This window comes from Micromonas commoda, chromosome 14, assembly GCF_000090985.2.
Source record: "Micromonas commoda chromosome 14, complete sequence".
Taxonomy (NCBI): domain Eukaryota; kingdom Viridiplantae; phylum Chlorophyta; class Mamiellophyceae; order Mamiellales; family Mamiellaceae; genus Micromonas; species Micromonas commoda.
The window spans coordinates 27,019-50,376 of record NC_013051.1 but is presented as its reverse complement, the minus strand read 5'-3'; the positions used below and the strand labels follow the sequence as shown (position 1 = coordinate 50,376).

At 67.2% G+C, this 23,358-nt stretch overlaps 10 protein-coding genes across 10 annotated transcripts; 8 read left to right on the top strand and 2 right to left on the bottom strand.

The window, feature by feature from the left end:
* Positions 1–29: 29 nt before the first annotated feature.
* On the top strand, positions 30–2,885 carry MICPUN_103981 (predicted protein; the record flags this gene model as incomplete). The annotated part of the gene is made up of 1 exon (XM_002506034.1): positions 30–2,885. One exon carries the CDS (start codon positions 30–32, stop codon positions 2,883–2,885), a length of 2,856 nt encoding a protein of 951 aa, XP_002506080.1.
* Positions 2,886–2,901: 16 nt separating this feature from the next.
* MICPUN_109432 (predicted protein) lies at positions 2,902–4,347 on the bottom strand. The gene is made up of 2 exons (XM_002505829.1): positions 4,278–4,347; positions 2,902–4,150 (listed from the first exon to the last, which is right to left on the bottom strand). The coding sequence occupies exons 1-2, from the start codon at positions 4,308–4,310 to the stop codon at positions 3,242–3,244; spliced, it is 942 nt and encodes a 313-aa protein (XP_002505875.1). The 5' UTR covers positions 4,311–4,347; the 3' UTR covers positions 2,902–3,241.
* Positions 4,348–4,495: 148 nt separating this feature from the next.
* MICPUN_106469 (predicted protein) lies at positions 4,496–5,432 on the top strand. The gene is made up of 2 exons (XM_002506033.1): positions 4,496–4,790; positions 4,977–5,432. Exons 1-2 carry the CDS (start codon positions 4,665–4,667, stop codon positions 5,283–5,285), a joined length of 435 nt encoding a protein of 144 aa, XP_002506079.1. The 5' UTR covers positions 4,496–4,664; the 3' UTR covers positions 5,286–5,432.
* Positions 5,433–5,560: 128 nt separating this feature from the next.
* Positions 5,561–7,042, top strand: MICPUN_63888 (predicted protein; the record flags this gene model as incomplete). Its single annotated transcript, XM_002506032.1, has 1 exon — positions 5,561–7,042. The coding sequence occupies one exon, from the start codon at positions 5,561–5,563 to the stop codon at positions 7,040–7,042; it is 1,482 nt and encodes a 493-aa protein (XP_002506078.1).
* Positions 7,043–7,095: 53 nt separating this feature from the next.
* On the top strand, positions 7,096–9,024 carry MICPUN_63887 (predicted protein; the record flags this gene model as incomplete). The annotated part of the gene is made up of 1 exon (XM_002506031.1): positions 7,096–9,024. The coding sequence occupies one exon, from the start codon at positions 7,096–7,098 to the stop codon at positions 9,022–9,024; it is 1,929 nt and encodes a 642-aa protein (XP_002506077.1).
* A 286-nt stretch (positions 9,025–9,310) lies between these two features.
* MICPUN_88387 (predicted protein) lies at positions 9,311–12,460 on the top strand (the record flags this gene model as incomplete). Its single annotated transcript, XM_002506030.1, has 3 exons — positions 9,311–10,014; positions 10,144–10,981; positions 11,072–12,460. 3 exons carry the CDS (start codon positions 9,311–9,313, stop codon positions 12,458–12,460), a joined length of 2,931 nt encoding a protein of 976 aa, XP_002506076.1.
* A 119-nt stretch (positions 12,461–12,579) lies between these two features.
* MICPUN_63885 (predicted protein) lies at positions 12,580–18,070 on the top strand (the record flags this gene model as incomplete). The annotated part of the gene is made up of 3 exons (XM_002506029.1): positions 12,580–12,730; positions 12,817–13,927; positions 14,257–18,070. The coding sequence occupies 3 exons, from the start codon at positions 12,580–12,582 to the stop codon at positions 18,068–18,070; spliced, it is 5,076 nt and encodes a 1,691-aa protein (XP_002506075.1).
* A 319-nt stretch (positions 18,071–18,389) lies between these two features.
* On the top strand, positions 18,390–19,153 carry MICPUN_63884 (predicted protein; the record flags this gene model as incomplete). The annotated part of the gene is made up of 2 exons (XM_002506028.1): positions 18,390–18,752; positions 18,839–19,153. The coding sequence occupies 2 exons, from the start codon at positions 18,390–18,392 to the stop codon at positions 19,151–19,153; spliced, it is 678 nt and encodes a 225-aa protein (XP_002506074.1).
* Positions 19,154–20,286: 1,133 nt separating this feature from the next.
* AMY1 (glycoside hydrolase family 13 protein) lies at positions 20,287–21,758 on the top strand (the record flags this gene model as incomplete). The annotated part of the gene is made up of 2 exons (XM_002506027.1): positions 20,287–20,901; positions 20,958–21,758. The coding sequence occupies exons 1-2, from the start codon at positions 20,359–20,361 to the stop codon at positions 21,756–21,758; spliced, it is 1,344 nt and encodes a 447-aa protein (XP_002506073.1). The 5' UTR covers positions 20,287–20,358.
* Positions 21,759–22,027: 269 nt separating this feature from the next.
* Positions 22,028–23,263, bottom strand: MICPUN_103975 (transcriptional coactivator p15; the record flags this gene model as incomplete). The annotated part of the gene is made up of 1 exon (XM_002505828.1): positions 22,028–23,263. One exon carries the CDS (start codon positions 23,261–23,263, stop codon positions 22,028–22,030), a length of 1,236 nt encoding a protein of 411 aa, XP_002505874.1.
* Between the last annotated feature and the right edge of the window lie 95 nt (positions 23,264–23,358).

The following is a 23,358-nucleotide window of genomic DNA, read 5'->3' as shown; positions in this document are numbered from 1 at the left end:
CGGCGCACGCGGCTCCGAGACGAGGCGCGATGGGAAAGAGGAATAAGAGGAGCAAGGGGGAGCTTCCCCTGGCCGCCCCGGGCGATGGCGACGACGAGCTCGTCCCCGACGACGACGACGTCGCCTTCGTCAAGTCCCATCGCGGCTACGGCGCCTTTTTCGGCGAGAGGCTCGAAGTCGAGGGCATCCGCGTGGCGACCACGAAGCGAAGGAAGAAGGGGCCGGATGAGGACGACGTCACCGCGGAATACGAGCGCGCGCCGCGAACGGTGGCTTCCCGCGCCGAGAACGGCGAGGACGACGCCCCGAAGACGCTCGCGCTCCCGGTCAAGCGGTTGGACGGCACCGTGATCCACGCGCCCACCGCGCCGGCGCCCATCGAGGGCGCGGGGGTGGACGATAACATGCACAACATCACCCCCGCCGCGCGCGCCGCGCTCAAGAAGGCCAGGGAGGAGTGGGACAGGCACGAGAAGGAGTCCAAGGCACTCGACGCGTCCGAAGCGGGCGCCAAGAAGGGGAAGAAGGCTCGGAAAGCCGAGCAACTCGCCAACGAGCTGGGCAAGACTGAGTACCGGCAAAAGCTAACCACCGACAAGTGGTGGGACAAGAAGAAGGACGGCGAGGGCGACGACGACGACGAGGGCGACGACGAGGGCGACGACGGCGACTCCGAGGACGACATGGACCCCGCGGCGCGCGCGAGACTGAGCCAGGCGAGAGCCGCCGCCGCGCTCGAGGAGGAGATGTCCGCGGATGAGCGCCGCGAGTCGGTCAAGGCTCGAGTCGGCGCGACGTGCCAAGGGGTCATGGAGGACCCGGAGGGCAAGTGGGCGGACCTGAGGGAGGTGTGCAAGCTGTGCGAGGACAGGGACGGGCAAATCGCGCGCCTCGCGGCGCTCTCCATGGTGCTCGTGTTTAAAGACGTGTGCCCGGGGTACCGGATCCGACCGCCCACGCCGAAGGAGCTGGCGATGAAGGTGAGCAAGGAGACGCAGAAGCTGCGGGACTTCGAGGCGGGGCTGCTGAAGACGTACGGAAACTTCGTCCGAGTGCTGGTGCGGTGCGGCGGGGGCAAGGGGAAGAGCCGGTCGCAGCGCGGGAAGGGCGGACCGGACTCGGCCACCGCGCTCAGGTGCCTGTGCGTCTTGCTGGAATCGCTGCCGCACTTCAACTACCGCACCGACGTCCTGTCGGCGCTCGTGCCCCACCTGAGCCACGTGGACAGCGCCGCGGCCGACGCCGTCGCCGGCTCCATCGCCAACGCCATCAAGGCGGACATGCAGGGCGACACCACCCTCGAGGCGCTTCACATGGTGGCGCAGCTGGTGAAGCAGAACAGGTGCTGCTGCCACCCGGCGGCGCTGTCGCCTTTCCTCGAGATTAGGTTCGACGAGGGTATCCTCGCGCTGGAGGCGCAGAAAGCCCCGGAGGTTCTCTCCAGGAAGCAAAACAGGAAGAAACGCGCGGACGAGCGGGAGATGATCCGCAAGGCTCGCGCGGAGAAGGAGAAGCGAAAGGCTGAGAAGGAGCGCATGAAGTCCTTCGGTCACCGCGACGACTCGGACTCGGAGGAGGAGGACCTCGAGGCTCAGCTCGAGCGGGACATGGGCGAGGCGTCGGGGCGCATGGACAACGCGCAGAAGAAGAAGATGCAGTCCCGGATGCTGGAGGCGACGTTCGAGATGTATTTCAGGGTTCTCAAGAACGCCGCCGGCGCCAACCCGGCTCGCGGGTTGCCGCTCATGACCCCGGCGCTGGTGGGCCTCGGCAAGTTCACGCACCTCATCAGCGTGACGTTCATGGCGGATCTCATGGAGGTGTTCCGCCAGCTCCTCGCGGGCGACGCGTTGAGCACGGAGCAGAAGGCGCGATGTCTACTCACCGCGTGCGAGGTCCTCAGCGGCCACGGCGAGGCGCTGCAGGTTGACACCGGCGAGTTTCACCGACAGCTGTACGCCATGCTGGGCCAACCCTCGTCCGGTTCGTCGGGATGGGGGGGCTCCGACAAGCGCGACGGCTCATCTTGTGACGGTTCATCTTCCGCCGACCGCGGCACCCTGCGCATCCGCGCCCTCCAGCGCTTCCTCGGGGGATACTCCCACGTCGACCAGGGACGCGTCGCGGCGTTCGCCAAGAGGCTCGCGGGCGCCGCGCTCTGCGCCGAACCGGGGGAAGCCGTGGGGGCGCTCGGGGTTTCGCGGCAGCTCCTCGCCGCGTATCCCCGCACCCGGTGTCTGCTCGAGAACGAGCGCGTGGGCACCGGCGTGTTCAACCCTGCCGTCGACGACCCGGAGTCCGCGGTGGGGCTCGCGGCGGTGCTGTGGGACCTGGCGCTGCTGAGGCACCACTACCACCCGGCGGTGGCGGCGGCGGCGGATGAGGTGGCGAGGATGCCGCTCGCGGGCGCGGTGCCCCCCGCGCTGGGCAGTCACGCCCCCGCGGAGCTCGCGAGGCTTCACTCCACGACGCGGGGGGACTTTAGGCCCGCCATCCCGCCCCCAAAGGTGGGTAAGAGGGCGAGGACGTCGGTGCTGGACCGCCAGACGAGCCGGGGGGGCGAGGCGAACGTGCTGACGCCGGGGGACGAACTCGCGAGAATAATCGCGGCGGAGAGAACTCCGGCCGATGAACGCGATCGATTGGCCCAGACCCTTCGCAGGCACTTCTGCGAGACGAGGGAGTTTGGCGTCAACGTGGGTCTGCGCGCAGAGGTGGCCAGGCTGAGGAGGATGTCGATCCAGGCGCGGGAGCGCGCGGAGGAGAGGCGAGCGGCGGAGGCGGCGAAGGCCAAGAAGGCGGAGAAGGCGAAAAAGGCGGAGAAGGCTAAGAGGGCGGGTGAGGAGGTCAGGGGGAAGAAATCGAAGAAGAAGGTCAAGGCTTGAGACGGTCCAGTAGGCTGCGTTTTGACTCGTGATTCGACCACCAATGCTAACTCACGATGCGTCGTCTGGATCGCGCGCCTGCGAATGCGGTTGGATCTCGTCAGCCGTCGAGCGCGAGGCGAGTGAAAACGTCGGGTGAAATGTCGGACCGCCTTTTACAAGCGAGTGGCCGTCGTTTTGCCATCGCTCAAGAAACATAATCCTGTCTGATTTCGGGGGGCAGTATCGCCGCAGGCGCCGGTGAGCTCTCAGCGCCCGTGCTTCTTAACCCCCCGCGGGCGCAACCGAGAGGACCAAAAACCGAGACGAAAAAAAAACCGCGAGATAAAAACCGCGAGCAGTCTCGAGGGTCTCACCTATACGCTGCCCAGCCAGAAGTGCAGCGGGAACTGCAGCCCCGCCAGCATCAGCAGCACGTAGTTGTGCCTGTTTCCGTCGAACCCGTGCGACCTCGCCTCGCTGAAGATGATCCGCTTGGTCGTCTTCACCATGAACACCGCGGACGCGAGAGCGCCCCATCCGCCAGAGAGGAGGTGCGTCCAGCCCGGGAGGTTGAGGATCTTCGTCGCCAGCGCCGCGGCGACGAGGACGAACGCGTACCCGGTGTACGCCGCGAGGTCCATCATCGGCGCGCTGATGTGGTTGTGCGACGACGACAGGCTCCTCAGCGCCGCCCACACGAACACCGCCTCAGCCGCCCAGAGGGCGGCGCCCCAGCTCGCGTGAACGGCGACACCCTCGGGCGTGAACTCCCCGCGCCGCACCTGCAGCGTCGACGCCGCGAGGACGTACGACCAGAAGCCCATCAGGGGTATGTACAGGTCCGGGGCGTTGATGTCGTTCCTCGGGGGCTTGAACGTCAAGCCGCCGGCCACCTGCTCGGGGATCCTCGCCCACGATCCCTTGTGAAGAAACGGGCACGCCACCAGCTTGAGCTTGTTCCACACGTACGCCTCGGTGACGTCGAAGTAGTACCTCGCCGCGCCGCCGCCGAAGTACTTGGCGTAGTACGCCTGGCCGGCGCCGAGGACCTTGTCCCCGTACGCGCCGAAACCCACCCGCGCGAGGGACTTTGGCGAGATCGGGATGCCACCCGGGATGCCGAAGCCGTCCATCCCGCCGCCCGGCCCGCCCATCGGACCCGCGTTGGCGCCCGCCCCGCCGCCGCGGTAGTGCACGTCCTGCCCGGGACCGGCCGCGGGATTATACGCGGGCATGGGCGTCGGGTTCGGGCTGTAGTACTCGCCGGCTGGCCCGCCGTAGCCCTGGGTCGGGACGGGGAGGCGAGGAGGATTTAGGTCGCGAACGGGAACAACAACGGTTAAGTGTTAGTGCGACCCGCGGGCACCGGGATGCGGGGGCGGGTATCGGGCGCTCGGGGTATCGTCGCACCTGCTGCGGCTGCTGAGCCCATCCCTGACTCATGGTGTCCGCGCGTGCTCGGGCGGCACCGGACGTGCGACGCTGCGTGTGAGCGCGCCCGTCCTCTCCGCACCCCAGAGCTCCCCTGATCGCTGCTGATGTCGAACCGCACCGATGAGATCGTCTTGGTGGACCAGCCAATAAAATCCCCCGGGGGCGCGGTCACACGGAGCCGAGCAGGCGTAGCGGCCGAGTCGCATCGTCGCGTGAAACCCCCGGGTCGCCACATCCAGAGGCGTCCTTACCGCGCCGAGGGAGCGAAACCCACGCGCGGCGGGCTCGGCGAAGCGACCGAGCGACCCCTCCCGTCGACAAGCCGGAGGGTGACACAGCGAGGGGAGAGGGCAGAGAGGGGAAATGGCGCTGCGCTCGTCGCTCGCCAGGCTCGCCAGGAGCGACCTCCTGAGCAAACCCGCGGGCGCTCCCGTGTTTTCCGCGGACCTGACGGAGGCCAAGGCGCGATCGAGGCAGTTTTTCCGCGACGTGAGTGACCGACCCCCGCGACGATCGCGCCCCCGTCGCCCCGAGCGGACGAAACCCTCGCCACCCAACCCGGATTATTTTCTAGCCAAAGGCCCCCCACGCGGCGCCCTCGCGGGATCCGCGTCACCCCGGACCCCAGCGCTGACCCCGAGGTTCCCTCCTTTTTTTCCCCCGTCGCGTTCGCAGGTGTGCCGCCAGGTGCCGTGGGCCATGCGCGAGTTCTTCCTGGAGGAGGTGACCACGACAGCTAAGTTCCGGTCTCAGCTCGCAAACGAGTGGCGCAGGCACCGCACGGACGACCATCGTGTCATCGACGTCATGCTCTTCAAGGCTAACCAGGAGCTGGTGACCGTGCTGGCGCACCACTTCCAGAGGCATCACCTCATCACCAAGTACGTCGCCCCGGAGAGCAACGCCATCAACCGGAGGTCGAAATCGGGTAAGCCGCAGAGCAAGTTTCTCTCCGCTTTCCTCGACGGAAAAGCCACCGAGTGATGAGAGGAGGCGTCGCTCGGCGCGAGGAGTTCGGGGAGGACGGGGGCGCGGGACGCGACAGTCGCGCCCCGCCTTCCCTCGCCGCGCGCGGTACATTAGCACCACAAGTTGTTTTCATTATATAATCTCTCTCACGGTACACTCTGCAAAAGGTTCCACGACTAGACGCCGATGATCCGGGGCTCTCTGGCAGACCTGCCTCCGCCTTGGGCCGATTTTAAAAAACCGACACGCGACGCTCCGGCGACGCCACACAACAGAGGGCGCCGGTCGAGATGTCGTTGGACTCCAAGGAACTCGCCGCGCTCGAGGTTGCGATCGCCGCCGATCCCGCCGCGTGCGCGTCCCTCGCGGCGGTCGTCGCGGCGCTGAAGCAGGCGGCGAGCGGCGGCAGCTCGACGGTGCCGATCTCCGCGACCGCCTCGCAGCTCATCCCGGTCGCCGCCGCGCTCGCGGCCAAGCCCACCGCCAACGGAGTCGCCAAGCCCACCGCCAACGGTGCGGGTCCCGCGGTTCCGGCCGTGGACTACAAGGAGAGCGACGTGGTGTGCAAGTCCTCGACGCCGATCTCGTTCAGCACACCGCGGGGAAAGTTCGAGTGCAAGCTGCTCGGCGACGGGCGGTGCGTCCTGGAGCAGCGCACGCCCAAGGGAGTCACGGCGTACGCGGTGCGACCTCAGCACGTCCGACGCGCAATGCGCCTGGACGTCGGCGACAGCAACAACACCACCCACCTCATGGTCGCCATCGATCCGAACCACGCCCTCGTCGCGGGGAAGCAAAAGATGCGAACGCTCCTCGCGCAGGTCCGCGGTAAGGACGCGCCCGCGACGGTTCAGTTCCTGGACGCCAACGGCCCTTGCCCGGGCCGCGACGTTTACGAGGCGCGTCTGCGAGACCAGCCGCCCGGTTCGACCGGGGCGCCGAACCCGGCGAACGCGATGGCCGCGCTCGTCGAGTTATTCTTCGGTTTGTGCGCCGACGGCAAGCGCTGCGCGGTGCCCAAGACGGATCGGGTCTTCGCCGGCGTCGGCGGTCGCGGGTGCGTCAAGGCCAACCACAAGTTCAACCAGGGGCACCTGTTCATGTTCGACGACGGGTTGGCGTTCGCGGAGAGGCCCGCGCTGTGGCTCCCGTGGGAGGACGTTGCGGACCTGCAGCTGCAACGCGCGGATGGCGGAAGCGGCACCTTCGACCTGAAAGTCACACCGGAGGGGGGCGAGCCGCCGCACGAGTTCGCGAACGTGAGCCGCGAGGAGCTCGAGGAGGTGCAGCGGTACCTGGCCAAGCGGTGCAGCGAGGCGGGCGGCGAGGACGAGGACGGGGACGAGGACGGGGGCACAGCCGGCGGCGGCGCGGCGGACATGCTCGATGACGTCGACTCGGACGAGGACAGCGACGAAGAGGACGAGGATTTCAACGCGGCGGGTATCGACGACGACGACGACGACGACGATGACGACGACGACGATGACGACGACGACGATGACGACGACGACGACGGCGATGACGACGACGACGATGAGGAGGAGGAAGAGGAGGAGGAGGAGGATGCCGACGGTTCGGGCTCTGACGACTCCGAGGTTGAGACGGTTCCGAGTCGCAAGCGCGCCAGGGACGGGGACGGGGACGGGGACGACGCGACGGCGATACCCGGGACCGGCGGCGTGCAGGCGATGGACGAGGACGAGAGCGAGGACGAGGACGAGGACGAGGACAGCGACGACGACAGGGCGTTTGAGGTTGTCGCGCACTGATTTTTTGGTTGAATGCTGTATTTTCCAGCCGCCTTTGTGATAAGATGAGCAAGATGACGGTTCCGCGGCCGCCACAGCCGGCGACCCGAGGCGGGAAGATGCAGGCTTTAGCCGCGGCGTCGTCGACGCGCGCTCCCGCGCCGTCACGCGCGAGAGATATCGCGCGCCGGGTTCCCCGCGCGTCCGTCGATCCTCGCCCGTCGGCGGTTTCGTGTTCGACCACACGTCGGTTCGGGGCGCGGCGTGCCGAAAACTTCGCGGCTCGCGCGGCGGTCTTCGACGGGGGCGACGGGGTGCCGTTCTTCGCCCTCTCCGACGCCGACAGGGCGTCGGAGCTCCGCGCTGACACCGAGGCGATCCTCGCGGCTTCTCGGGATCGAAGGGCCATCCTGCTTCCCTTCGTCGCGGGACGCGCGCTGGTCGTGGCCGTGGACGAAGACGGCTCCCGCCCTGGGGTACGATTCGCCCCAGCGGAGGTACGACTGAGGGACGTGCGGCGCTCGGCCGACGGCGAGGGCGAGGGCGACGAGGGCGACGAGGACCCGCTCGCTTTCGAGAGGCTGTCCTTCTTGGGGTTCAGGGAGGAGGACGGAGCGCCGGTGTTCGCGGCGGAGGTGAAGCGATGCGAGTCCCTCGTCCGAGAAGCGGTGGCGAGGAACCCGGCGGTGATCGGCCGGGTCGGGCGGGGGGCCGTGGACGAGGCGATCGTCGCGAAGGATGCCAAGTCGGTGGGTCCGGAGATGTCTCGCAAGGACGCCGGGCTCCTCGCGGCGGCCGCATCGCTCCTCAGGTGGCAGCGAAACACCAGGTTTTGCCAAAAGTGCGGATCCCCCGTGAAGATTGTCAAGTCCGGGCACAAGGCGCAGTGCGCCGACTCGGACTGCCGCGCGCCCTACTACCCGACCCTCATGCCCGCGGTGCTCACCCTGTGCACCTGCGGAGACTACGCCCTGCTGGGCAGGAACAGCAAGTGGCCCCGGGGGTTTTACTCGTGCCTCGCCGGTTTCGTCGATCAGAGCGAGAGCCTGGAGCAGGCGGTGGCGCGAGAGGTGCTGGAGGAGAGCGGGGTGGTGATCGATCCGAGCACGGTGCGGTACGTCACGTCCCAGCCGTGGCCGTTCCCGTGCCAGCTCATGGTGGGGTTCAGGGCGGAGGTGGCGCCGAAGAGGGTCACCGTCTCGGACGCCGTGTGCGACACCCGTTCGATGAATACGCCGAGCGAGGAATATGCGCCATCTTGCGAGGTGAGCTTCCCGCCAACCCCCACGCTCGACATCGCCGAGCTCAGGGACGCGCGCTGGTTCCACAGGGATTGGCTCAGGGCGCAGCTTGGTAAGCACGTGGACCCGAGGGAGGGGGGCGGGAGGGAGATTCCCGTGGGCGAGATTGCGCTTCCGGGGCGACACGCGCTGGCGAGGTACCTGGTCGAGCGGTGGTGCGACGAGCCCAACGTCGAGTCGCCCGATTCCCCCGCCCCTCCGCCCAGCGTGGCCATGACGGACGACCGCGAGATGCCGCTCGTTCCCACCACCAACAGGTCCTTCGCCTTTCGCGTGGTGGAGATGAACCTGCCGACCAAGTCCGGCGGTCGGCACACGGTGCTGCGATTCTCGCCGACGGGGGGCGGAGGCGCGCCCACGGTGAACGACCACGCTCGGCTCGACGCGGCGTGCGAGGCGGAGGCTGGGCGGATCGGGGCGTCGCTGAGGCTGTTGGGGGGCGGTCAGATGTGCTTCCGCGGGGGCGAGATCAGCGAGAGCGCCGAGATTGACGACGAGGACGAGGCGAGTTTGCTCATCGTGCTGCGAAACGGGGGCGGCGGCGACAACGGCGGCGCGGAGGTGCCGCGGGTGGACCCCGAGCTCGTCAGGGCGCTGGTGCGTCGGGCGTATCCCATGCACGACATACTCATACCCGGAGCGTTCGAGGGGGGAGGGGACGGAACGACGGAGCAGGGATTGGCGCGTAGGTATCAGTATTGAGGTTGTAGTCGTCGAGGTTGTTGGAAACCTTTTGTCGCGCGCTCTGCAGCTCCAACTCCAAAACTTCGTGCTGCGTGGACAAAGGGCAAACGATTTCCGGAGGGGTGGTCAGGCCCCCACTTCCTTCATGCCCGGGGGCATCGCCTTGCCGGCCGTGAACACGACGGCGCGGGGTTCATTGGATCGCCTCAGTCTTCGCCCCGCGCGCCCGGCGGCATCCGCGAGATCCGGAGCGAGCCCCCGCCCGCCCCGGCGCCCCACCCGGCAATCTCGACGCGGATCGCTCATGGCTGACCTTCCCGACAGCGCCGTCGACGAGGGAGACGTCGGCGAGGATGACGCCGCGCCGATCAACGACAGCGCGCAGTGGCAGGCGACGGTCAAACGCGTGAGCCGCGCGGTCGTGGTCATCAAGACGACCGGCGTGCGCTCCTTCGATACGGAGTCCGCGGGATCCGCCTACGCCACCGGCTTCGTCGTCGACGCCGCGCGGGGGCTGATCCTCACCAACCGGCACGTCCTCCGACCGGGGCCCGTGGTCGCGGAGGCGGTGTTCCAGAACCGTGAGGAGGTACCCCTCCGCGCGCTGTACTGCGACCCGGTTCACGACTTCGCCTTCTTCCGCTTCGACCCAGAGCTCTTAAGGTTCCACGACATCGCCGAGGTGCCCCTCGCGCCCGAGGCGGCGCAGGTCGGCCTGGAGGTTCGCGTGGTGGGCAACGACTCGGGCGAGAAGCTCTCGATCCTGTCCGCCACGTTGGCCAGGCTGGACAGGGACGCACCCAAGTACTCGGGCAAGGGGTACAACGACTTCAACACCTTTTACCTTCAAGCCGCGTCCGGCACCAAGGGCGGGAGCAGCGGATCACCGGTCATCGACGCGAGGGGCCGAGCCGTCGGGCTCAACGCCGGGAGCAAGACGAAAGGAACGGCGGCGTATTACCTGCCCCTGCACCGTGTTTTGAGGGCTTTGAACCTACTGAGGGACGCGTGCCCGAGCGAGACGGAGCGAAACGGCGGCCAAGACGGAGGCCGAGACCCTTTGAACCCTTTGAACCCTTTGAACCCTTTGAACCTAACCCCCGGCGCCGAGGAGTGGCTCTCCGTGGACATCCCGAGGGGTACGCTGCAGACGACGTTCGCGTACAAGGGTTTCGACGAGTGCCGCAGGCTGGGCCTCAGGGTGGACACGGAGGCTGCGCTGAGGGCGGCGCAGGGCGGCGCCGCGGATGGGACGGGCGGGACGGGCGCGCTGGTGGTGGAGGATACAACGCCCGGGGGACCGGGCGAGGGGGCGCTGGAAGTCGGGGACGTGCTCGTGAAAATAAGGGGCGAATTCGTGACCAACTTCGTGACGCTGGAGGCAACGCTCGACGATAACGTGTGCACGACGCTGGAGGTTGTGGTGGAGCGCGGGGGCGAGGAGGTGGTTCTGCGAATCACGCCCGGGAACTTGCACGACGTCACCCCGTCGCGGTTTCTCGAAGTTTGCGGCGGCGTCGTGCACGCGCTGAGCTACCAGCAGGCTAGGAACTTCCAGCTCCCGGTGGGTTCGGTGTACGTGGCGGAGCCCGGGTACGTGCTGGGATTGGCGGGTCTGTCCAAGCACGCCATCATCACGTCCCTGAACAACGTCCCCACCCCAGACCTGGACGCGTTCGCTAACGCCTACGCCCGGCTCGAAGAGGGATCGCGAGTGCGTCTGCAGTACTTTGTCCACGCGGAGCGGCACAGGACGAAGACGGGTCTGCTCCACTTCAACAGCCGGTGGTACCCGCCGCCGGCGTTTTACGATCGGAGCTGGCGCACCGGCCGGTGGGAGCGGACCCTCCTGACGATACCGGACAAAGGGACGATCGAGCCAGACGCCAAGAAGCGCCGGAAAGCTTCCGGCGACTCGAGGGAGGGGGACGACAAGGAAGGGGACGACGACGACGACCCGGCCGATGTACCCGTCGTCGAAGCGGGGTCGACGACGAGCGGGTCGAACGGCACCCGCGCGGAGGGCGTCGCCAGGGCGGTGGAACCGAGCCTGTGCATCGTCCAGGTGGACATCGCCACCGTCGCGCTAGCCGACGGCGTGTACTCCCGATCGTTCGAAGGTTCCGGCGCGGTGATCCACCACGACCCGAACACCGGCCTCGGGCTCGTGGTGGTGGACCGGAACACGGTTCCCATCGCGTCTTGCGACATCCTCGTCTCCTTCGCCGCGTTTCCGTGCGAGATTGGCGGCAAGGTGGAGTACCTCCACCCGACGCACAACTTCGCCGTCGTGTCATACGACGCCGGGGCGCTCCCGAGGCGCGCGCGGGAATCGATCAGACCCATCGCGTTCGCCCCTCCCGATTCGGCCCTGCCAACCCGCGGCGACGAGGTGGTACTCGTGGGTCTGTCCGCGCAGCTGAGACCGATGGCGCGGGTGTCGGCGGTGACGGATGCCACGTCGGTGGCGGCGATTCCATCCGCCGACATTCCCCGGTTTCGCGCCGTCAACGAGGAGGTCATCACGCTGGACATGGACTTTGGGTACAACTTCGGTGGAGTGTTGACCGACTTTGAGTCTCGCATGGTGGCGCTGTGGGCGTCGTACGCCAAGCCCGTGAACGGGGAGGTTCGAGACATGGTGCGTGGTTTACCGGTGGCGCCGGTCATCGACGCCAGGGACGAGGTGCTCCGCTGGCGCGAAAAGGGCAAGAGGGGCGCGGGTTCCGTCCGGCTCCTGGACGCCGAATTCGACGTGCTCCAGCTCGCAAAGGCGAGCGACCACGGCGTACCAAACGCGTGGGTCGAGCGATTGATGCGCGCGGACCCGGTTCGCAGGCAGGCGCTCACCGTCGCCAGCGTCGTCGCCGACACCGGCGCTTCAAAGGCGTTGAAAGGCGGCGACGTGGTGTTGGCCGCGGGGGGCGAACCCGTGGTGTCCTTTCGCGGCGTCGAGCGCGCGGTCCGGGTGTGTAAGACCGGCGCGCCGCTGCCCCTAAGGGTCCTGAGGAAGGGCGAGGTGGTGGACGTGACGTGCGAGCTGTCGGAGGAGTTGTGCGCGGGCACCGGTCGTCTGCTGCACTGGGCCGGGGCGCAGCTTCAGCCCACGCACAGGCCCGTCGCGGAGCTCGGGTTTCGGCCGACGGACCCGGCGACGGGCGCGCACCTGGACGTGTTCATCAGCCGGTGGTACCACGGATCCCCCGCGCAGAGGTACGGGCTGTACGCGCTCAATTGGGTGGCGAGCGTCAACGGAACTCCGACGCCGACGCTGGACTCGTTCGTCGAGGCGACGAAGGCGCTGGAGGATGGCGCGTTTGTTCGGCTCAAGCTCATCGCCCTGAACGGTCGGCCCAAGGTGCTCACGGTGAAGCTGGACCTGCACTACTGGCCCACGTGGGAGCTGCGACGGACGACGGACGGGACGAACGAGTGGGAGAGGGTGCTGCTTTGAGGGGGTGGGGAACCGGGCGAGCAGTCGTTAGCTTTCCGTCTGGCTGTCGATTTTGGAATCGGATACCAATCGCGTCTCGCGAGAGTTTGTTCGCCTCATCAGAAGAAGTGCGCAGCGACATGGGTCTGGTCGGAGCCGCGGGCCCATCGGCGATGGCCAAGCTCAAGGGGGCGATGGCCAAGCTCTGCGCCACCCCCGGGGACCCCAAGACCGACGTGCTCGTCGTCATCGCCTCCCGCCTCATCATGAACGACGGCAACGGCATCACACGTGAGACCCCGACGAAAAGCGCCCCTCGTTCAAACGAAGTTTTCCCGCCACCACGACTCACCCGCCCGTCCCCCATCGTATCCCAGCCGCGGACGTGATCGCCGCCGCGCAGGTGCCCCCCGCGAACGATTGGATCGCCACGGCGTTTGACGGCAAGAAGATCAACCCCGATATGGTCAAGACCGCGCTCTCGCAGGCCAAGCAGCACTTCAAGGTGACGAGCGGATTCTACGAGATGATCGGCTGGCCCCTCCCCCGTCGCGTCGAGTGCGGTGTCAGCGCGGAGTTCGATCCCGACCCGCGCCTCGGCCGCGACCTCGTGGACGACGTGGTCGCGTGGAGGGAAGAGAAACCCGCGGGCGGCCGCGGCCGGGGCAAGCACCACCTGGGGGACACGAACGACGAGCACGAAGATCGCGTCAGCAAGATGGGGGGCGACAAGAAGAGGCGAAAGACGGCGCCGGCCGAGTCGCGAAAGCCGGGGCCCAAGGCCAAGGCCAAGGCCAAGGCTTCGAAACCCTCCGAGCCCAAGGCGGCGGCGCGCGCACCGACGCCCCAGCCGCAGTCGGAGTCCGAGTCGGAGGAGGAAATCCTGGACGTGGACCCGGGGAACATCACCTCGAAGATCAAGTTCATCGGCGCCCCTCGGAAAGGGGGCGTCTACCGCAACAGGACGTACTACGACGGATTCCAGACGATCATCAACAAGGCTGGTAAGATCCACAGGCTCGTCTACAACACGGGCGACTGCGTGTACGCCATGCCGGGCGACCCGAGCGAGGACATGTACCTGGCGCAAATCGACAGCGTCTTCGCAGACGACTCGGGGCAGTACGTGGACTGCGTGTGGCTCGAACGAGCCGGAGACGTCAAGAACATGGTCGACGGGGGGACGTGGAAGGAGATGAAGTGCGCGCCCAACGAGGTGTTCCTGTGCACCACCGTGAACGCCAACCCGATCCAGTCCATCGAGGGCAAGGCGACCATCCTATCTCCGGAGGAGTTCAAGGCGGCGGATCACAAGAAGCACGAGAAGGATGGCGAGAACGTCTTCGTGTGCCGCCGCGCGCTGGTGGTGAAGGCGAGCAAGAAGAAGGGGGCGAAGAAGGGGAACAACATGAGCTTCCCTGAGGTGAGGAAGGTGAGCGGGAAGGGTTTCCAGGTGGTCGGCTTGGGGCCTAAGAAGCCGAAGGGAAGGTGATGCGCGCGACGGCGGTGAAGTAAAACTTGATTTTGGCGTTGAGGATGACTCTTTTGCGTTTTAGCCGTTGCGAGCTGTTCCCTCGGAGGTTTAAATGAACCATCGGGTCGACCGCCTCGCCAGTTCTGATAGGGAGCCGAGGGTGCGCGAGAAGGTCGCGCGTCCGAGGTACCCGATACACGAGAGGCGGGCGGGACCGTCGTTGGCGTAGTGCGCATCTCCCGGGCCGCGCAGGATACGCGTCAGCCATGGTGGACGGCACGCATTGAAAAAAGCAGCACCCGGAAGGTACATCGCGCCGACGGAGCCCGATGCTGCGACGTAGGCTGCGCGATGCCTCGTTGGGGAAGCGGCGCGACGAACCGGACCCCCCGCCCAAGTCAGATGCGCTCAAGGGCGTACCAAAGGGCGGAGGCGGCGCCGCTTACAGAGCGCAGGTGGAGCGACAGAGGCTTCGTCGGATCGAGGCGCCCCGTCCCCGCGGCGACGCGTGGGGGGTGTACGAGTCGGCGCATCCCCGGGGCGACGGCGCGAGCAAGCGCGTCGCTGACGTGCTGGCCAGCGCCAGGGCGTCACCGAAGAACCCGGAAGCCCCGCGTGCCATCCTCAAGCGCGAGGGATACACCTCATCGGTGTTCCTGCCCCCGACCGCGCACCCCGGCGCGGACGTGGAGAGGACCGCATCTCCGGGGAGGAGGTACCGCGTCATGCCCGTGCTCCTCTCGCGCGTGACCAGCCCGTCGCAGGGCCCGCCCCCGGAGGACACCAGCATCCTCTGCGACGTATCCGCGGGCGAGAGCTCGCCGGAGCGGGCCGAGGAAGACGCGAGCAGGGACGACGACGGGGGACGGTTTCCCAACACGCCAATCGTCGCCACCCCGAGCGGGTCGGGGCGGTTTAATGCGGTGACCGATGATGACCGACCCGCGACTGGTGACGCGTCGGGTACGTCGCCGGCGTTCGCGGGGTTCAGGTCCACGTACGTGCGACCGTCGCCGTCCCCCGGCGGTGTCGCCCGGGCGCGCGCGCGGACCCCCGGCTCGGCGACCAGTCACCAGTCGGAGAGCCACACGGAGTTTTACGAGCGCGTCACCGGGCAGCCGTTCCCGAAATCTCCAGACCCGGAGGCGCCCTCTCCGACGCCGGTATCGACGCGAACGGCGGGAACGGTTCTGGGCGGGAACGGTTCCGGGCGGGACGGCGGCAACGGTTCGTCCGGCCCGACGCCGTCGGCGTTTCTGTTTGACGGTTCCCCCGAGGCGGTTGACCTTGGGACTCCGGAGCGGTCCGGAGCAGTCCGGAGCGTTCCATCGGAACCGGCGGAGGACCCGACGGAGACGCCCGCGCCCGCGCCGATGAGGATATCCGCGGCGATGCCACGGGTCCACCCCGAGCCAACGCCCGAGCCGACGCCCGAGCCGAACAAACCCGGGTCCTCGCCGGCGAAGCGTCAGACGCCCGAGTTTTTACCGAGGAGGAGGCACCCGCGGTTCGAGCCCTCCAAGCTGCCGCCCCCAATAGGGGGTACGTTGTCGCTGGTGGACAGGATCAGGTCGGACGGGGACGAGGTGATGGCTGCGGAGTTCATGGAGACGGTCGCGCCGGCCTTCTCCCCCGCGACGTCCACCCGATCGGGACCCGACCGATCGAACGTATCCGGAAACCGATCGGGCGGACGTCGGGTCGCCTTCGACGTCGCGTCGTCGCCGCCGTCGCGCATGCGAAACCTGTCGGACGCATGTCGGAAACCCGTCGGACACAGGGACCCGACCCGGTTCACGCCGTCCCCGGCGCGGTACGGCACGGCCGCGACGAGGGCCGCAAAGGCCAGGGCGCTGTCCGAACGCTCTGCCGCCAGGCGTAAGTCGGCGCTCGCCGCGACGGTGCTCGTCGACGCCCGTCGGCTTCGTCGTCTGGAGGCCAAATCGCCGCGGGCTCGATACGTCGCGGCGACGCGAGGCGACGGGTTGGACGCGTCTGTGGACCCCGAGGACGACGCAGGCGGCGCGGGGACGTGTATGGACGCATCCTTCGACGACGACACCCAGGGTTTAGGGACGACGACAAACCTGGGTCAAAGCGACCGAAGGGTACGGGAGATTGCCGCGGTGATTCGCGCGCTGGACGAGAGCGCGTCGCCCAATGCGGTGACGGACGCGGCGAGGATGATGGCGCAGGCGGCGGCCAAGGCTGCCCACGCCGAGGCTGAGCGGAGGGCGCTCATGGAGGACAAGCACGCGCGCAAGGCGATCTCGCGGATGACGCGTCACCGACTCCGAGCGTGGCGGCAAACGGCGGCGACGGCGAGGCTGGCGAGGGCGTGCGCGTCCAAGTGGAGGGTAAAAGCGCGGCGCGGCGCTGATCTGGACAGGAAGAAGGTGGCCGTCGCCACGAAGGCGCTCTTCGGGTGGACGCATCGTAAGTGGCAGGCGGGGTTCACGCACTGGCGCGACTTGTGCGCGCAGAAGGCGGGCGCGAGGGTCATGGCGGACCTGGCGTATTCGGGTAAGCGCCGGGGGACGGCGGCGGCGGCGCTGAGGGAGTGGAGCGCCGTCGCGATTGAATCTTCCGCGAACCGGTGGCGCGAGACCCGGTTGAAGAGGCGGGTGGTCAAGGAGTGGAGCGATTTGGCCGCAGCCCAGAGGCACGACGGGTACCGCGCGGTGAAGACCGCGATGCTCGGTTGGCGAGTCGCGATCCGCGCGAGGGAACGGCTCGAGGAGCTCGTCCGGTCGCGAAAGGCGGAGAGGGCGGATGACGTCGCGTGCAGGATTCTCAACTGCTGGGCGTCGCTCACGCGGAGGCGCGAGTTCTCCGAGACGGTGTTGGCGGCGATGACGAGGCTGGTCAAGCGCGACGCGTGGATTCGCCGCATCGCGGACGATCAGCGTCGCAAGCGTCTCATCGAGCGGTGGTACGTCGTCGTCAGGGATGAAAACCTTCGCGCGCTGGGGCACTGGGCCCGGAGACTGGCGTCGCGGCTGCTGGCGGAGTGGGCGGCGCTCGCGCTGGCGGGTCGGCGTAACAGGGAGCGCGCGTTCACCGCGAGGGCGCTTCGAGGGGTTGTGCGACACCAGCGCGCCGTGGACGTCGCGAGGGCGAACGGCCTCGGCGGGGTACCACTCACCCCGAGTCCCCTGGCTCGAGCGCGACGGAGGAGACACCGGAACGAAGGCGGCGAGAACGAAGGGACGAAACATGATGGGGCGTCCGAGAAGGCCGCCGCCGAGGACGTCGCCGCCGAGAACGTCACCGCCAAGGAGGACGTCGCCGCCGAGGACGTCACCGCCGAGAAGGACGTCGCCACCTCTCCCGATGACGACGCCGAGTCGCACGCAAGGTGGGAGCGTCGCGGGGCGCGGGAGGCGCCGCCGGGGTCCAGCCGATTGGCTCGACACTCGCAGGCGTTGTCGGACATCACCGATTCCATCGCCGCCTTCGGCGCCGACGCCAACACTCCGCGCAAGATCGCCAGGTCGGTCGGAGCCTTGGCGATGAAAGCCGGCGGGGGGAGGCGGGTGTTGGTTCCGACGCGGGAGGTCGGGTCGGGGCGGAGGCGGGTATCGGCGCCGGCGTCGGGGGCCGGGGCGGTGACTCACCGGGCGGTGACTCACCGGGCGGTGACTCACCGGGCGCGGGTGCGTTGGGACGTGGACGACGGTTCGGCTCGGATCGACGACGGCGACGACGGAGACAGCGCCGACTACGAGCTGAGCTCCTCGGAGTCCGAGGCGGACGAGACGAGGCCGGAGCCGCCTGCCGCGGATCTGAGCCCCGACGCGGCTCCCAAACCGTCCCCCGGGGCGATCAATCCGCTGGGAACGCCGGAGCCCATGCCGGAATTCGAGGAGCTGCCGAAGGAGGTGAGGGAGGCTCTGAACTCGCCTCAAGACCCGGAGGAACGTACCACCCCGATCGCGCCCACGGCCCTGAGGGACGACGCCACCGAACTCGTCGGGTTCTACTCCCCGGAGGAGAAAGACGGGCTTGGGTCGCCCATGGACAGGCTGGTGACGCTGGCGAGGAACACGCCTCCGAGGGACGGAGAGGGCCGGTCCTCGTCCCCCGAGTTTGAGTTCCGCGGGGAGGTTGAGAGGATCGATAAGGTGCTCCGCGACCTCTACAGCAACAGGCGATGAGAGCCGCCGTAGACATATGATGACGTAGTGATGAGTCATGCGACGATAGAGCTCGTTCTCTGCCGCGACGTCCATCCTTCGCAGCCGAAAAGTCTTCCACCTCCTTTCGCCGCCAGCCAGCCAGAGTGTGCTGACCTGGATAAAATAGTCGCTAAAACGATCGCCGAGAGATCCACACTCGAGCGCGCGAGGACCGGCACGAGCCTCGCCGCTGGTCGTCCGCGTGGTACCACAGTGCATTCCGCCCGAATAGATAGTGTCGAGTCCATCGCTTGAGCCCAGGAGACGCGCGGCGAGGTTCATCACGTGGACAGATAAGATGGCGACGGCACCGATCGGCACCGCCAGGGTGGCGTCCGCTCGAACCGGCGGCGCGATGGTGTCGCGAACACGCCGGTCGCGGGCACGCCGGTCGTTTCGCGTCCGCGCCGCATCCAAGGAGGACAACGGCAAGCCCGAGGCGGGCACGCCGAGCATAGACTCCAAGTCCCTGTGGCGACTCAGGCTGGAGCTCTTCTCCGGCAAGGATGCCGACGCCACGACGCCGGATAGGACCATCACCGTCAGGGCCAGGTTCGTCGTCGACGAGGGATATGAACCGCCGCAGGGGTCTATCGAGATTGAGGATGATCAAGAACTGGCGTTCGTGCAGGCTGGTTTCCACAGGTGGACCCTGGCCGAGGTGCGTCGACCCACCCCGCCGCAGTCGCGAAAACCGTTCCCGCGACGCGTTTGCCAAAAAACTGACGCGACGTTCCGTTTACGCAGGATCCGAACGAGCGCAAGGCTGGGCTGTGGATCTGGGGCCTGTTCGAGGAGCCCCTGTATCCGTACATGCTCCTCTCCTTCGACTGCAACAGGATCGAGGTGGCCGAGGGTGGGTATCACATACCAAAGGGGAAACTGTTCGCAGAGGTGAAACACGCCAGGGGCAGCAAGAGCGGCCACGTGCTGAGCGACGGTAAGCTGAGCTTCAAGGTCACCAAGACGTACAAGGCGGACCTGGTGGGACTGTCTGAGGCGACGATCGGGGAACCGACGATGTGCGGGAGGTTGCAGGCGGACTGCATCGAGGTGGCCTGAGAACCTTATGATAGCTCGCTTTTTGGTGAAGTTGTGGATGAAGTTGTTCCTGTCTCGTGTTTTCCTCACCGTCCGAGAAGAAGTCGTGGCTCACAAAGCAACGCGCCCGTGCCCCGGCATGCTCGCCACCGCGCTCGTATCCTCGCGATCCACCTTCGGGCCCTCGCGCGGTCGTGCGCGCGGCGTCGTTCTCATCGCGCGCCGCCGCTCCCGCGTCGTTCGCGTCGCGCCCCCTCCCCGGCTCGCGCCCGCTCGCGCCGAGGAAACCGACGGCGACACGACCCGCGGGGACCTCGACGAGCGAGCCGAGGCCATCATCGAGGAAGTCGAGCGCGGCGGCGGCGATCCGACCGAGCTGCTTCGACGCGACGTCGGCCGCGATGTCGATACTCCCGAACCCGCGCGAGACTCTCCGCGCGACACCTTCGCCGAGCGCGTCCGTCGTCGGGGCCAGGAGGGCTCGAGCTCGAGCTTCGACGAGGCCCTGGAGCGCTCCGACCACGACCCGACCGCCGGAAGCGCGTTCGAAAGGCCGAGCGCCGCTTTCGACCTCGCGTGGGAGCGCCTCGCGGGCGACATCGAGAAGGTGCAGGACGACGCGGCGATACACTACGCCAAGTACGAGGGCGCGAAGCGCGCCGCCGCCGACCGAGCCGCCGCGCAGGGAAAGCCCGCGGCGGTGGAGAAGAACGAGGAAGGACTGAAGGGGTGGAACGAGACCACCGACGGGCCGCGGCCGGCGACCGCCGAGCCCGCGCCGCCGCTTCCCACGACGGACATGTACGAGGAGGCGAGGAAGAGGTACGAGGTCTTCACCGGCCACCCGGCGGATCACGCGGGCAGGCGCCGGCACACGCCAAAGTCAGCCGACGCCAAAAAGTGCGTCTGCAGGTAATGTTACGCATCTGTTCACAGCAACTGCGAACGTATGTTTACGCGCTCTCATCGCTCTCTGCAGGTACGGGTACGATCCAAACCTCGCCGCGCAGCGCGGTGAGAACTACGCCCCGGCGACCTACGACGCGCAGGAGGTGCTCGCGCTCCACGACGCACCCAACGCCCCGCTCGACGACATAGTCCCCGAGTCCCTCCTTAAAGAGGTTGCCAATTTAGACGACGGGTACCGAGGCGTCGTCCTGGCGCAAGGGTTCGACTGGGTCTCCTCCAAGACGCCCGACCGCGGGTGGTGGCGTCAACTCACGCGCATGGTCCCCGACATCGCCGCCACCGGGGTGACACACCTCTGGCTGCCCCCACCGTCGCACTCCGTCTCACCCGAGGGGTACCTCCCCAGGCACCTGTGGAACTTGGATTCGAGCGAGTACGGCGACCAAAACGAACTCGTGGCTCTCAACGCGTCGCTTCGCGAGGCTGGAATCATGCCCGTGTGCGACGTCGTCATCAACCACCGCACCGCGGACGAGATCGGGCCGGAGGGGGTGTACAACGTGTACAGCGACGAGGTGGACCACACGGGCACCGCCGTGCACTGGGGCCGGCACATGATCACCTGCAACGACCCGGCGTTCCACGGGAGCGGCCACGAGGACTCGGGCGATAACTACGACGCCGCGCCGGACCTGGACCACGCCAACGACGAGCTGCGCGCCACCCTGAAGCGATGGCTCAGGTGGCTACGCTGGGACGTCGGGTTCGGCGGGTTCAGGTTCGATTTCGTCCGCGGGTACGCGCCGGAGTACACCGAGGAGTACGTCAAGGAGACGACGTCGCGAGGGGACTTTTGCGTGGTGAGTTTATTTTCATTTTTGTATGGGCAATTAGAATGACGTGTTTTTTTTTAAAGGGGGAAAATTGGGTCGACCTCGCGTGGGAGGGCTCCCACCTCAACTACAACCAGGACGGACCCAGGGGCAAGCTCGTGGAGTGGCTCGCCGCCACGCACGGCACGTGCGCGCTCTTCGACTTTCCCACGAAAGGAATCCTGCAGCGCGCGGTGACTCACGTCGAGTTTTACCGGCTCAGGGACCCGGCGTCGAGACCTCCGGGCCTCTCCGGATGGATTCCAAGTAGGGCCGTCACGTTCGTGGACAACCACGACACCGGCGCGCCCCAGAACCACTGGCCGTTCCCTCCCGACAGGATCGCCCTCGGGTACGCCTACGTCCTGACCCACCCGGGGATACCGTGCGTGTTCGGTCCGCACCTGTGGGGCGACGACCCGGTGCTCTCCGGCGTGATCAGGCTCCTGATCGACCTTCGCAAGAGGTGCTGCGTGTGCGCCGACGCGCCTGTTAAGATCCAGATGGCCGAAAACGACATCTACGTGGCAAAGGTGGGACACAGGCTGACGGTCAAGCTAGGACCGAGGTACGAGATGCCCGTGGAGCTCATCCCGAAGGAGCCCGAGTGGTCCCTCGCCGTGGCTGGCGAGGACTACGCCGTCTGGGAGCGGGTCCAGTACGACACCGACGCGGACGCGAAAGTCGTCGCCATGGAGCGCGAGATGATGGACGTCGGGGACGACGGGGAGTACTACCCGCTCGAGCGCGTGCCCGTGGACAACTCCCGCCAGTCCATCGGAAGCTGGATCGAACCGCCGCCCGGGATCGTCGAGCCGTCCGACGGCGAGGCGGACCCGCGCTGACAAGGCTGAGCTGAAAAAATGACGGGGGAGGAATTGGAACTTGAGGGTTAGTTGATCACCTCACCTTTTCCTTCAGACACAACATCTGTTCACAGCAACTGCGAACACATGTTTATGCGCTCTTGTCGCTCTCTTGGAAGAAGGAAAAGGTGAGGTGCTCTTCAGTTCCAATTCCTCCCCCAGCCAAGGCATCAAACGGACGAGGTACGAATACGTGAATCAAACTTGAGATTTGAATCAAACTTGAGATCGACGAGTCGCACACGCGCTCACTGCCCACCGCACGCAGCCTCGATCAAGTCCTCGTGTCTGGTCACCAGCTCCCACTGATCCTTCGACAGGGAGATTCCCTTCTTTCCCGGCAGCTTGGCGCCGTCCTTCTCGTAAAATTCCCTGATACCGATCATCACCGAGCCGTTGAAAATGTCAACCGTCACCCGCCGATCCCTGCCGAGGACGCACACCGTCGCGTCGGATATCGGCTTTTTGGCGCCGAAATCCGCGATCCTCTGGTTCACCTCCCCAATCTTGCTCCGCAGCTGGCTCCACTGCTCGTACGGGAGGCTGATACCCTTCTTCCCGGGGAGCCAAACGCCGTCCTTTTCGTAGTACTCTCGAAGACCGACGTACTTTTTGCCCCGAAAGTCACTCACCGTGCATCGCCTCGCGCGGGACAGGGCGCATATCTGACCCTCCACCGCGCCCGCGCCCTGGCTCTGGGGCGCGACGGGAGGAGGAGGAGGAGGAGCCGCGGAGGCGCCGACGGGAGGCGCGGCGGGCGCTGGGGCAGACGCGGGTGCGCCGGCGGGAGGGGCGGAAGACGAGCCGACCCTCCACGTCGGCGCGCCACCGCCGGCGCCGTCGCTCCTCACCCTACCGGACGACTGCAACCTGTACAGGGCCTTGTTAACCTCGGACTTGCCCATCTTGAGGAAGCCCGCGAGTTCCTTGGCGGTGGCGCCGTCGTCGCCCTTGAGCGTGAGCGCCGCGAGGAGCTTGTCCTCGGGGACTGGCGCTCCGGGTGCCGCCGACGCGGGGGCCACCGCCAAGGTGAGCGGCACGGTGTCGCTCGGAGCCGGCGCGGGCTCGCTCCACTTCTCCCTCGCGGCGTTCATGTCGTCCCTGCGCTTCTTGGGCGCCGCGTCGTCCTCGTCGAAATCCTCGTCTTCGTCCTCCTGGGTGTGGTCCCAGTCTCCGTCGTCGAGATCCTCGTTGTCGTCGTCGTCCTCGAACTTGACGAGCGAGCGTCGGCGCTTACCCGCCTGGCTCTTGGGGGTTATCCTCTTCGTCTTCCCGGGTGAGATCTTGGCGGTATCGTCGAGCAGAAACTTCTCGATCTCCTCCTGCAGGCACCGCATCAGCGCCTCGTCGTCGCCGAGCAAGATCCCGAGCTGCGCCTCGACCATCTCGACGATTTGCTTCTCCTTCGTCGTCTCGAGGTCCAAGCCCTGAATGATCCGGCGCGTCGCCTCGCGCACCTGCGCCTCCTCCGCGGGAGACGACATGGCGGGCGGAGGGTAGAAAAAGTTGGAAGCCAGCTTGACGGGGCGCGGGGGGTTCTGAGGAGGTCGGGGAGAAGCTGGAGGGGGGTGCCAGTATT